The sequence below is a fragment of the Ischnura elegans genome, chromosome 3 (genome assembly GCF_921293095.1).
Source record: "Ischnura elegans chromosome 3, ioIscEleg1.1, whole genome shotgun sequence".
Taxonomy (NCBI): domain Eukaryota; kingdom Metazoa; phylum Arthropoda; class Insecta; order Odonata; family Coenagrionidae; genus Ischnura; species Ischnura elegans.
This window is the reverse complement of record NC_060248.1, coordinates 6,406,730-6,419,246: the sequence shown is the minus strand read 5'-3', so window position 1 is coordinate 6,419,246 and position 12,517 is coordinate 6,406,730. Positions and strand designations below refer to the sequence as shown.

Here is a 12,517-nt window from a genome sequence, read left to right as displayed (position 1 = left end):
CCGACAACAGCAAAAACAGGGTCACTTGTCACAACAACGTATGAGGGCAAGGCGATGGCCACCAAGGCCTCTCACACACACACACACTCACACACACAGCACGGAGTCAACCACAAAAGTCAAGGAGCACAGTATACAAGCTTTATATGTACCACGTGTTAAGCAATGGATTTTTTTTAATACCCCCAGGTTGCATATTTTACACAAACCAAAGGTATGTTTCACACATTTTATGGAGAATTTGAGTAGTTTTTCCAATCTATGTCCATTAAATTACATACACCATAAACCAAAAGTATTACAACTTATAGAGAAGCGAGCACTTTCATGATATGATTTAATGAAAAAATGTCAATTTTTTCACAAATGTATTTAATAATGTATGATGCGTTTCAGCCATCAGGTCATTTCTAAGGAGAAACAAAGTGGAAGTTCTGAAATCAGGAGCTGTGTTTATTCCGTTTGGATGGCAAGGGGAGTGGAAGGGGAAGATTGAGGAAGGGGGGGGGGGTGACATTTCCACTCCTCACTCATCCCATCTGTTTACTCCTGCTTTACTACAATTACCACTTTCCTACTCACCGAATAACCACAATTTCACTTTGTACCAACTTAGAAATGACCTGATGGCTGAAATTCATCATACATTATTAAATACATTTGTGGAAAAGTTGCTAACTCTCTTGTTCATCAAATCAGGATGTGATTCCACTGAGTCTGCCTCAGTTACCCTAACGACAGTTTCAGACTTTGAAGACTAAAAAAGGCAGTTTCCACTGAAAAGGTCGGAAATTCAAACAATATTCATATCCTCCGTAGTAATTCAACTACTGTTGACTTCAAAGGATTTAGTGAAGGGATTCATTTGCTCCAATTTACAATATTTGTGCAGAGCTGGTTTGAGATGAGATACAGAGCCAGGACTTAATAATATGCATGTACTTGCATTAATATCACCCAATCTGTTAAATATACTTTAGTGCCTGCATTAATACTGTATTGTGCTGTAATTACACAGCACTGATGAGGAATAACAAACTGACAATATAAAAGAAAATAATCACATTATTAATACAAATAATGCCTCTTGTCTATTACAAATAAATATGCCCTTGTTGCCCTGCAAACTGGTTTGTTCGTGGGCTCGCTCCCGTGTAAGGAATCAGGAGAAGAGTACAGTATGAGAGTCTGATTTGTATGTGCGTGAACACAGGCACACTCCTTACAATCAAATACAATTTTCATATTTATGATGTGCCATTTTCCCCGACCATAATCTAATTTCCATGACATTTCCCTGATTAACAGACCCAAATTTTATTTCCCTGACAAATCCAAAACTTCCTCAACCAGTATGAACCCTGGAATGTATTTCAGATTTGATAAATCGTAAACAAAAACGAAGAAATATCAACCAGAGATGAACAGATCAAGACAGAAATGAAAGGGGAAAATTATGCACTGGGAGATCAAATGTAAGTAGAAACAACTTACAAACCACAAACATATTAGTCTAGACAGGGCGTGTACATACCCAGGCATAGCGCTCTCTCTCGAGGACACAAATAACAGCAACCATTGCACAACAACTCAAACGCTACGCCTACCAATGGTCCCTAGCCACTCCTTGCCACACATAGATGCATTACATATTACTTGTACAGGCATCCCCCGAGTTATGTATGTCTCGACTTAACGTAAATCCGTACTTACGTAAGTGATAACCGTATTTCAAATGACTACGTTAATTTTCGAATGCGAGCGCGAAGAAGTAGATATTTGCTCGTACAACCTATGGTAGAAAAAATATCGAATAGTTATCGAGTTTTTTACGTGCTAAAAATAACAAAGTGACCCATTTTTGTCATTCCTCGAAGGAATTTTCATTAATTACTGTAGAAAAATCGCTTATAAATCCCAAGTCAGCAATCAACGTGAAAATTTGCAGATCTAGCGATTAAAGTGGTTGCGCTCACTCCTATACCATATAGCTTGTTACACAGCATACACACCCCAACTCTGACTTTCAACTATTTAAAAATTGTATCCTTAAGTTTGGACATTTCCATCTGTGGAATTAAAATAAAATGAAGTTCAAGCAGAAATCTTTATTGCGGAAAAGAATTGTTTAGTACCCACACAACGGCAATGAAATTTTGAGTGTTGGCAATGAACACCGCGAAAAAAGTTAAGTTGACACACGATATTAATTGCATAATTGTTTAATGTTTCTGGCGGAAGATTTTATTCAGCTACATTTTCTTGTTCTCTCATATTGTGTGCAACTGTAAATGAATATTGCGTCATTGAAAGCTTTACCCCACTAACTTTGTTGCACGTTAATGACGGAGTTGGCTGAATAAAAGCTCACTTTTAATTAGCTTCGTGCTTTGGAAATACTCTTCGATGTTTCCAGCGAAGTAAATATTCAAATGACGATATTTTCAATTATTTTACTGAGATATGAGAGAATGGAAGTATGTTTCCGTGCGTGAAAATGTATCTAAGAATATAGTAATTTACTGGTATTTTTTGTGTGTTATTTGCTCGTAATCCTAGACTCTCCTCCTACGTGTATTAACTGTGACAGTGAAACCACCAGATTCATCGATCAACATAATATTTAAAAGGCAGAAGATATAATGATTATAGGTAGGTAGACAACGCATTCTTTGGGCCCTTAGATCACAGTATAACATAATGAATCAATTTAAGTATTCAGTTTAGTAATGTAGCGTTGAAATACCGTACTTTCCCGAATCCACACGATCGGTCAACTCTGGGAATAATATTACTCATTTTGAGTGGCAATGCTCGAGATGCAACTACCAGACTACATTAATGTTTATCGATTTTGTATCTAATAACGTAAGAATACGCGGTAGAGTTCATGAATATCGCAGTGAATTGAATGAAACTTCACCGAGAATTTACCGCGCATTCCTCCGCTGAGAATTTCACCGCACCGATCAAAATCTCTGAAGCACTAACGCAAAGTTTCAACTTAGGTAAATTTCGACTTACGCAGAGTCTGACGGAACGCATCTCTTACGTAACTCGGGGGATGCCTGTACACCCTGAAGTTGTACTTGCGTTAGTCCATGGGATATACCTTAGGTGGCACAATTGGATTGCAATTCAGCCCTAGACCATGAATAACAGATTTTGGATCATCAGAACTTTTCCTATCGGGAATGGCAGCCCTCCAAGTTAAAAAGTTAACCTGCTCAACCGGTACACTGGCAACATGAATTCCATTGTAAATTAAATCAGTGTCAGGGTTGTCACTAGACTCAGCCTACTGAATTCTATTTCCCTGACTATTCCCAGACAAAAATCGTCTCTCCCCATGCCTTCTTCCTCTCACTCATTAAATGACGCTTTCGAAGAGAAACTTTCAACAAGGTACAATATTCCTTAAAAATATAACATCAAATTATTTGAAAAACAGATTTTTTTATGAAGATAAAGAAGAATATAAATTAAAACTTCATCATTCGAATCATTGCGGTCAAATTTACTAAAAGCAGGTTTCCATCCTGATGGCATGTTTCTCTCATGGGCTGATTTATACGAGGGAAATTCGAACACAAAAGCATTGTCTTCCTCTAATAAGCCTCCAAATCAAAGACTGGAACACCTACTAGCATCCTTTGCAATATGCTCTTCCATAAGCTTGAAGATACGGTTGCATTCTCCATACTCCCTGGAGAGCTATACCTTCCATGTTCTATCAACGACATCAGACTGTGGAAGCAGAATTGGACTCCCAAGTGGATTATGGGACCTTGCCAGAGTGGAAGAGAAGTTGATGTCGGTAATGATGAAAAGAAGAGGGGGAGGAGGTTGAATGTGGGAAAAAATTCCACCAGAGAGTTGATCCACAGGATGCTTGAGCAACGTTCAATGAGGGTTTTCTAAAGGGCTGCCACTCAGGTGACCAGAACATATTACACTCAAGAAACGTAAGTCATGAATATTTCTTCTCCAACTTGCGCAGTGAAAAGAGTAAGACAATGGGCAATGGGTGCGTGTGGTGGCAAGAGTGTCTGAAAGGAATTTGGTGGATGGATGAAAGAGATGAGTCACAACTAAAAGACAAACCCCACATCCAGCCATTCTCTCAAAAGTTAAATATGAGAAAACAATAAAGTTGCTGTCCACTTTTCATGAGTTGGTGATGTCACTACAGTTCTAGTTCAATGGATGGTTCAGGGAAAACATTTCATTGAGAGAAAAAGTTGCTCACAAGAGTACAAACTACAATGGAACACTCGAGGCCCATGTACAACGCCAATGAGAAGCTGAGATGCAGAGACACACCCCGCAGGACCTCATCGACTTGTCATCAAAAGAGTTTCGGAAGGTGAATGTTCTCTGCAAATAGCAGGAGAGGAAATGGAATAATACAACTCTCCACACTTTTCCAAACTTTTGCAACTTCTTCAAATAAATTGTTGAGCGAGACTTTGAGAGGGTTCTTGGGAGCATGAGAGAGTGTTTTGGAGTGGGTGGAGAGGGGAGGGGGAGGGGGTTATAAGCCAGACGGACCCTACCTGTGAAGGCATTGAGGTTCGCACCTAGAGCAGTCAGTCCTTCCGAGATGGACGAGAGGATGTAGAGGAAGACAGTTGGCTCGAGAGTGGCGAGGAAGCTCATGTGATCCTGGGCGAGGCACTCGAGAAGCACATAATACGTCTGCGACAACTTTGGGTAGTCCTGCAACCAAAGAGAAAAAAGACAGGACTCAGCCATGCTCACTCCACCATTCATATTTCCATTGGACATTCCACCAACACAGCATTTGCAATGGGGTACCATGAGTTATTTATAGGTGAAATTCTTCTCTTTTGAGTGTTACCCCCTTGATGTCATTGAAATAATACAGGGAGTGTATTCACGGCACTGCAATAAAAATGATTTGAATAACAATTGGTAACATAAGAAAAGTTAACTTGATATTTTTTCACGAAAAAAATACAGCGGATATTATACTGATTTCACATAAGTAAACAAAAGCAAGCTGCAAGAAACTGCAATTGATATAACACGCACGAGTCATATGCAACAAAGAAAAGAAAAAGGGGCCTATTACAAACAGATCAGCGCATATGGTGAGACTCTTGAGAATTTGCAGATTTCTCTATTCTTGTATTCGGTTTCAGGGCATAAGAATCCCAATTAATAGATGGGAGATAGAAATCTCCCAAAATAATTATTACACTTTTGCTGCCTCTCAAATAAAATACAATTATTAGACTTTCTACTTGGTAAATAATATAATTTCATTGTTTAATTGTACACCATACACTTTCTATTTCAACATCAGTTAATTCATGGGAGACACTGTATATATGTGATTTGACAGCTAGAAAAACTCCACCACCTCTCCCGTCGCATCAATCGCAATTGAAGATTTTAAATTATTATTATAGTGTTCAGCCGATTAAGGTAGGTTTCCATGGAGTACTAAAGAAACAATCTTCTGGGAACCTCCATTTTCCTTCCAGCACTGCCTTCTTCAATTCACTGTAAGGCCTACTCTCTTTCAATCTATCTAAAAATCCTATTCTTTTCCTTCCCCTCCCTCGTTTCCCCAACATTCTACCCTCTCACACCATTTTCAACATCCCCTCCCCGCTAAGCACTCACTCCATCCAAGCCTTCTGTCTCCTCCTTATCTCATTATTAGCCCATCATCAACATTATCCCATCCTTCCTCTACAGTCTGTATACTTCCAATCTCCTGCATACTTAAGTCCAATAGATCCTGATACTCTCTCCTCATAGTCCCCTTCAGCACTTCTACATTCAATTTCCTCTCCTTCCTGACTTTCATAAGTCTTTTGAATCTTACGCTGCATTTCATTAGCACTAGGTTGTGGTCTGAATCCGCATCTGATGCAGGGGAGCTGCGCGAGTTTTTCAAACTATACCTAAACCTTTGTCTTACCATAATCTCGTCTATTTGATATCTCCCCAAATCCCTTGAGACTTTTCCATGCGTAAATTCGCCCTTTATAATAATTGAACCACTTAGTTGAGATGAATAATTTGTTTCTTCTGAAAAATTCTGCTGCTTTCTCTCCCTTATAGTTCCGCATTCCTAGTCCAAAATCTCCTATTTCATGCCCATCCCTCCCCAACCCTTTGTAAGTCGACTCTCTGTTCCTATGACCAAATCTGCATCCTGAAATTTGTACTCTATTTTAGTGCTCTTCTTCATAACACTATAGCAATTCATTGCGAAAAAGTTAATGATATATTCTGTAGATTGACTTTCGGTTGGTTCTTTTCTACGCTTATGTAATTCAGGTCCAATTAAATACTGCACATATCCCACATACATTTCCATTTAATGATGTTGTAATAACAATAATGCGGGAGGTGGGAATGTTGCTCAAATTTCCCACCTACAGGTGTAATAGAAAATACCATAACTCCATTTCCGAACTGTGGCAAAAGTGGCGCCGCTTCATTCGTAGCTATACTTTTGAATCTGACTGTACGAGGCAGAGAAGGAACTGCCGGGAAGAGCAAGTGGCACCACCTCCTCCTTAAGTGCGTGCATGCGTGCGTGTGGGTGGCTCTACTCACGAGCAGGTCTGCCTGCGAGATGGAGAGGAGGAGCTTGACAAAGGTATTGAGGGCGTTGTCCAGGGCCTCATCGCCATACAGCCGGAACACTCCAAAGTTGACATAGTTGCCACACAGAGCCGCCTTCAGCATTGAGAAGCACACCGAGATGCCCTTCAATTTTAATGGGTATGTTTGCCCCTTGGGAACCTCCACACCAAGAATGTGTGTGCCTAGAACAGAGAGAGAAAGATCAAATCACCACTCTCACAAAGAGATTGACCAAAACAAATGCTATCATCCACCATTCCCTAACCCTTTCTCCGTAGGAAAGGATTTATAACATTTCCTTCCAAATTCAATAATTTATCTTGAAAAAAAAAATGTTATCTCACATATCAGAATTGAATATCAAACAATTTCATCTGTCAAAACATCTAATAACTCTTGATAGAAATATTTTCCCATCTATACAACTACAGTTGAGCCCCCTATATATCGAATTCCCTGATCAGGGAGCAACCATACTCTTTCAAAATTTCAAAGGCGTGCTTTGTGGGAAACAATTTTTTAGCTGAATAACTGCATTCGCCTGCACTTGCTGACACTGTATCCTACTCGAAACAAAAATTCTCCCTGTTGTAGGAGAGACAGTTTAAACAGCATGGGAAAGGGAGCATTGGGGAGTACATATTTCTTATGCCCCAAGTTCTTTCTCTTTCCCAAATAACTGGATCATTACCTTTGTTGAAAGTCTCTATACCCTCAAATTACTCATATTTTAACGTTAATGTGGATGTACAATTGGATTGGGAAAAATACTGCAGAAGCCAATGGAGACAGAATTTGGAGTTTAAAAAATCAACGGGGAATAAAAGCATAGTTTATATATCCTGACGTAAGTTTATTACCTTGATGTTATTGACCTATCTCGAGTGACATCAAGAAATACATTGATGAAGAAATTCTCGAAACATTCAATTTTATTTATCGACATAGTTTGTGTATGGGTCCTTACTAGAGGCAAATTCAGGCAGCAGGTAACTGAATTAAACTCCAGCAAAAGCACTCTCCCACTATGTGATATGGCAGGTGACTGCTGGCGATCTTTCCCTAAGGGCCCATACTGGAGATGCAGAATTGTGCAGAATGGTCACCGAGGGAGTATGCAGAGGGCCTCAGTTGGTGCCTAACAAGTGTACTAGTAATACACTATTGTGGAATATACATAAGCTCAGTGACATTTTCAGTGGGAGTTCATTTAAATCAGTGGTTCCCAAAGTGGGTGCTTCCTCCCCCTGGGGGGCGTTGCTGTAGTCTATGGGGGCGAAAAGTGCCAAGGGGGCGGCAGGGGGGCACCGGAGGGTACTGACAATGTGACAAATGCGAAGGTTCCGTAACCTTCCTTTCGTCTTCGTTTTAAAGCTTCGCTTCTTAAGTTTACTTTGTTTCCCGCGTATGGAAGTAAATTAAACCATGTGTTTTCTTAGATTTTAAAGTAAGAACTGTTGAAAAATATTTCCAAGCCTCTCTTGCACAAGGGAAACGTTTGAAGGGGTTTAGTCTCATTTGGTCTATCGTTGGTACAACTTCATGACACAGAGAACATAATTATTTATTAGTCATTGTTTTAAAATCTAATTATTACAATGTTCCTCATTTGGTTAATTAGTATATGATTCTGATTATTATTTTAAAAATACTGATAAGTGTTGAGTATAGGTTTATGGATCAAAGGGTGGCTCAAAAAAAGTTTGGGAAACACTGATTTAAAATATGTTAAGGAATATGGAGCCCTCACTGCCAATATTAAAAAGAAGAGGAATATCTCTGGACAAGAAGATTAAGTGAAAGTGCTGTTGCAGCAAAATATGAAATTCAGCCAGCCAGCAAGGGGAATTTTCTTTGGAAATTTTTATTTACATTACGGTGTGTATCCATTGAAATTAACAGAAACATTAGGAGCATTAAAGGGCTGGTCATTAATTGTTCCCGGGCTGACGTACACCGACAAATCATTACTTAGATACGTTTTAGTCACACTCACCATAGCTGCAAATGATTTTGCTGGCTTCTCGGAACAAGAGGATGCCATTTGGGGAGGAGACGTCACACTGGAGCCTTTGCGATCGGTTCTGAACCATCTCGGCAAACAGCTTCAGGACGGGAGTGGTCACCTGGGGGTCGTGGTTCCACAGCTCAATGGCATGCAGAAGAATTGGTGTGTACGCAGGATAACTGAGATCACCATGCTAAGGAAACTCTCTTTTTACCAACCACAGAATCACCAATCAGTCATGAAGAAAGATAATAACAGAGTATTCACAGCCCACTGTAATTTAAAAATTCCCTAAGATTTCCAGGTTTTCCAGCAAAATCACTTTGTTTTCCAGTGGGGTGCTATTCAGTCCTAAACACAAGCATTTTTGGAAAAATATTGCTTATTGTATGGAAATTACTGACCACAGAAACAGTTGCCAAGTCTTATAATACTGTGTGTAAAATCTTGGGATGACGGAAACACATCAAAACATGCAAGTTACCCCAAATTAACAAGGTTTAGTAACACAGCCATCATATTCCACAAAAATTCAGCTCACATAATAACTCCATGATCAACTGAGGCAGGGTTCCCATTTTACCTACATTATAAAATTCACGTTTTTTCTAGGTTCTCACGGTCTAAATGTCATCAAATTCACGGTTTGCAGATAAGGCATTTTAGGCAGAAATATTGATCACGTGACAATCATTGGCTGAACGTTAACTAAAAATGGCAAAATCCACGGCTTATTCACGGTTGTCATGGCTGAGTGGGAGGCTTGAGAGGGATTCAAAACAAGAATTAAGCTTAATTTTCACCTTCCATGCATTCCCACCGCTTCCCTGGTGAAATGAAATTCTTTCTCCAGTGTCAAATAAAATATTCCAGGATACAAACTTTCTGGGGAATGTCCTGCCTCACATATCCAACAATGACCAAAAATTAATACTTGACTAGATATTTTTCAATCCTGATGCACCAACAGGAGTTAAATTCACAACAATTTCCATTCCACTAATACCACGGACAATTGGCCACTGAGCAGACCACTTCCTTCTGCAAGTCCCTCCTCATCCCCACGCCAATCCACCTCACTTCACAATGCTACATTAGGCAGAAAGCCAAACATCCATCATTCCATTCCCCGAGTAGGGTAATTTTTTCCCATGACCAAGGATGTGTTTTCACTGCCATCAGGGTTCCCACTGTAAATAAATTATAAAATTCAGTTTTTTTCCAGGTTTTCACGGTCTACATTGCGTCAAATTCACGGTCTGTTGATAAGCTATTTTAGGAAGAAATACTGATCACATAAAAATCACTGGCCACACGTTCACTAAAAATATAGCAAACGCAATAAACACCAAGAATGCAAACGCAGCAATGCAAGTGCTACCTCTCATGACGTCACCTATCGATAGCAAAATTTAGGGCCGCCTAAAGGTCGCGGGTGGGAAAATGGAGGGTGAGAGGGAAGTGAAGAGGTGTCTGATTTCTCGCCAGGGTTAATGATCACTTTGGTTACTGGTCTTCCAATCACAGCCTTGAGGTCTGTGTGTCGTCATGACACACGGACCAATAATTGCGCCTTGGATACACGCGTGCAGACAAATGCGTGGGCAGTGTCTGCGAGTGACTGACCTTGAAATATGATCGACAAATTGATTTTTCTTTTGATCCGTCAATCGTAGATCTACTATCAAGTTTGAGAGGTTTTTAAGGTTTTACGACGAATTTCACGGTGGCTATTTCCAGGTTTTTTCAGGATACATAAAATTCACGGCTTATTCACGGTTTTAAGGTTTTCACGGTTGAGTGGGAACCCTGGCCAGCATTCAAGAGGAAGGATTGAAATGCATCACAAGCACTGCCATGTGCAGCTCAGGTGCTGATTATGATGGGGATTACCAATGGAGGTGGCTTCTGGCAAGCCCATTCTCCCTTTCATTGCCATCCTCGACTCACTCACTACAAGGGCTTCACACCAAACACCAAGATTTTCGGTAAAATTGAATTGAAGGGGGATTTGAGGAACCTGGAGAGCAAGGTGGTCAGCACAGAAAGCCACAGGTACTACCTAATTCAGATTCCGGGGAATTTTTTGTCAATTAACATCTACAATTGATAGGTAAGCAGTAGCATAATAATGAAGATTTGATAATAAAAAAGAAAATGTTAGGGTGCAATTTGTCCTTTAACAAGATAAATTCAAGGGCCTTTCATCATGGACTCATAACTTTTGTCACTGAAAGATACATCCAATCCCCAATTCAACAAAATAGACACATCATAAGTGATCAAAACCTGATTATAGTGGATTCACTAAATAAGACTGATAAATCGAACAATACCTACAGAAAATATTCAACTCATGATTGACAGACATGTGCAAGAATAATCTTAAAACTAATTCCATCTCTAGTCCCAAGGATACATCCAGTCAAAAAGCATCATGTACGACGTCTTGGTGTTGAAGGCAAAGGCAAGTCCTCGCAGGTCCCTGGCGAGTCCAATGAGGGCCTTCTTCGCCTCCTCGGCAGCAAACAGGGGCGTCTCGGCAGACGCCAGCATCTGGCCAATCGATTCAAACGTAGCTGAGGGGGAGAGGGAGGACACACTCAACATGAATCACACATTAAACTCATCACTCAGGACATTTAAAAGGTCTCAGTTATTTTATTGCCTAAAGTGGCATTATTTTTCACCACAGTGGTGTTATTTTACCTAGGAATCTAATTTATTTAAATGAAAAAATAAAAGATGTTCATTAAGTGCCATGATCATGCTAGGTCGACTTGCAAGCACTGGATTTAGCAAGGGAAAATACAAGCAAAAAAAAACATGAGATGCTAACCGAATGCAAGTTACTGAGCGAAAAAGGAGACAAACACAAACATAGGGTTTTGCCACCAGCCCCTAAGTTTCATTGAAACAGAAAAGAAAAGGGCCATGAATCCTCCTCTGTAAAGCAAAGAAATCGCTGCATTCATAAATGCTTACGTTTGCATGCATTATGAAATGGCTGTCAAAATCCTCAATGATATTCACCTTCACCATTACGTCAGTCACCAAGTCAATAAGTTGTCTATAATGAGAGTAAAGATGGTTTAAATCAAAATCTAGAGAGGGTGAGAGAGTCGCTTTCGGGACTGGCAGCCTATAAGATAAAATTTCAATCAGTGTGAGCATGGACATGAGACTCCTCACTTAGGAATTCCTTCTGCTGGGGCAAACTGCAATTTTACTCCACGTCTCCCAGCCCCTTCGCACACCGTATCTCAGTGAGTCTCAAAAGGTCTTCCTGAGAGAGCCAGGATCCTCATACAATGTGTGCCAACCCTCAGATTTTTTCCAGAATTTTGCCCAATTCACTCAACTGGAGAGTGCGTCTGCTCGGGAGTAGCTTGTTCGTAACCTCACCTGTGAGGGGCATCATAAAGGCATCAAAGCGATCTTCATCCTCTCCGAGGTCAACCATCAGCAGTCGTCCAAGGGACGTGTAGAACATCGAGCGACACCTCATCTCCGTCACTGCTACCCCATTGCCAAGGAATGGAAAGTGCTCGCTCTGCAAAAGATAGAAACACAAAGCCGTGATCAAAATCTCGAACCCAAATGAATAAAAAATGTAATAGATATCTCACCTGTCAGTGAAATTCATACTAATTGCCATAAGAAAAATTATTCCAGGACCAAGAATCAAACCGCAGACCATATGCTTTCTCTGTCACAGAGCAGACAACCATGCAATCCTTGATTCCGAAGGCATTTACACTGAATTTCAAAGTGATAACTATTACGTCTTTGTGATTCATGAAGAAAGGCAACCTAAAAGGATGACTGGCTTATATATCTTCAAAGAAGCCAACACCAGTGGTGAATGTCATTCCAATGTCT

At 40.1% G+C, this 12,517-nt stretch overlaps 1 protein-coding gene across 3 annotated transcripts in view; it reads right to left on the bottom strand.

The window, feature by feature from the left end:
• Nucleotides 1-12,517, bottom strand: part of LOC124155386 (exportin-7) — a 75,512-nt gene that overhangs the window by 18,529 nt on the left and 44,466 nt on the right. For 2 of the 3 annotated variants that reach the window (XM_046529158.1, XM_046529160.1), the window contains exons 14-18: nucleotides 12,041-12,188; nucleotides 11,055-11,214; nucleotides 8,624-8,814; nucleotides 6,598-6,809; nucleotides 4,557-4,719 (exon numbers count right to left, since the gene is read on the bottom strand). In XM_046529158.1, coding sequence (XP_046385114.1) covers nucleotides 4,557-4,719; nucleotides 6,598-6,809; nucleotides 8,624-8,814; nucleotides 11,055-11,214; nucleotides 12,041-12,188 — 874 coding nt within the window. The remainder of the gene's footprint in view (nucleotides 1-4,556; nucleotides 4,720-6,597; nucleotides 6,810-8,623; nucleotides 8,815-11,054; nucleotides 11,215-12,040; nucleotides 12,189-12,517) is intronic. The other variant, XM_046529161.1, reaches the window with a different exon arrangement.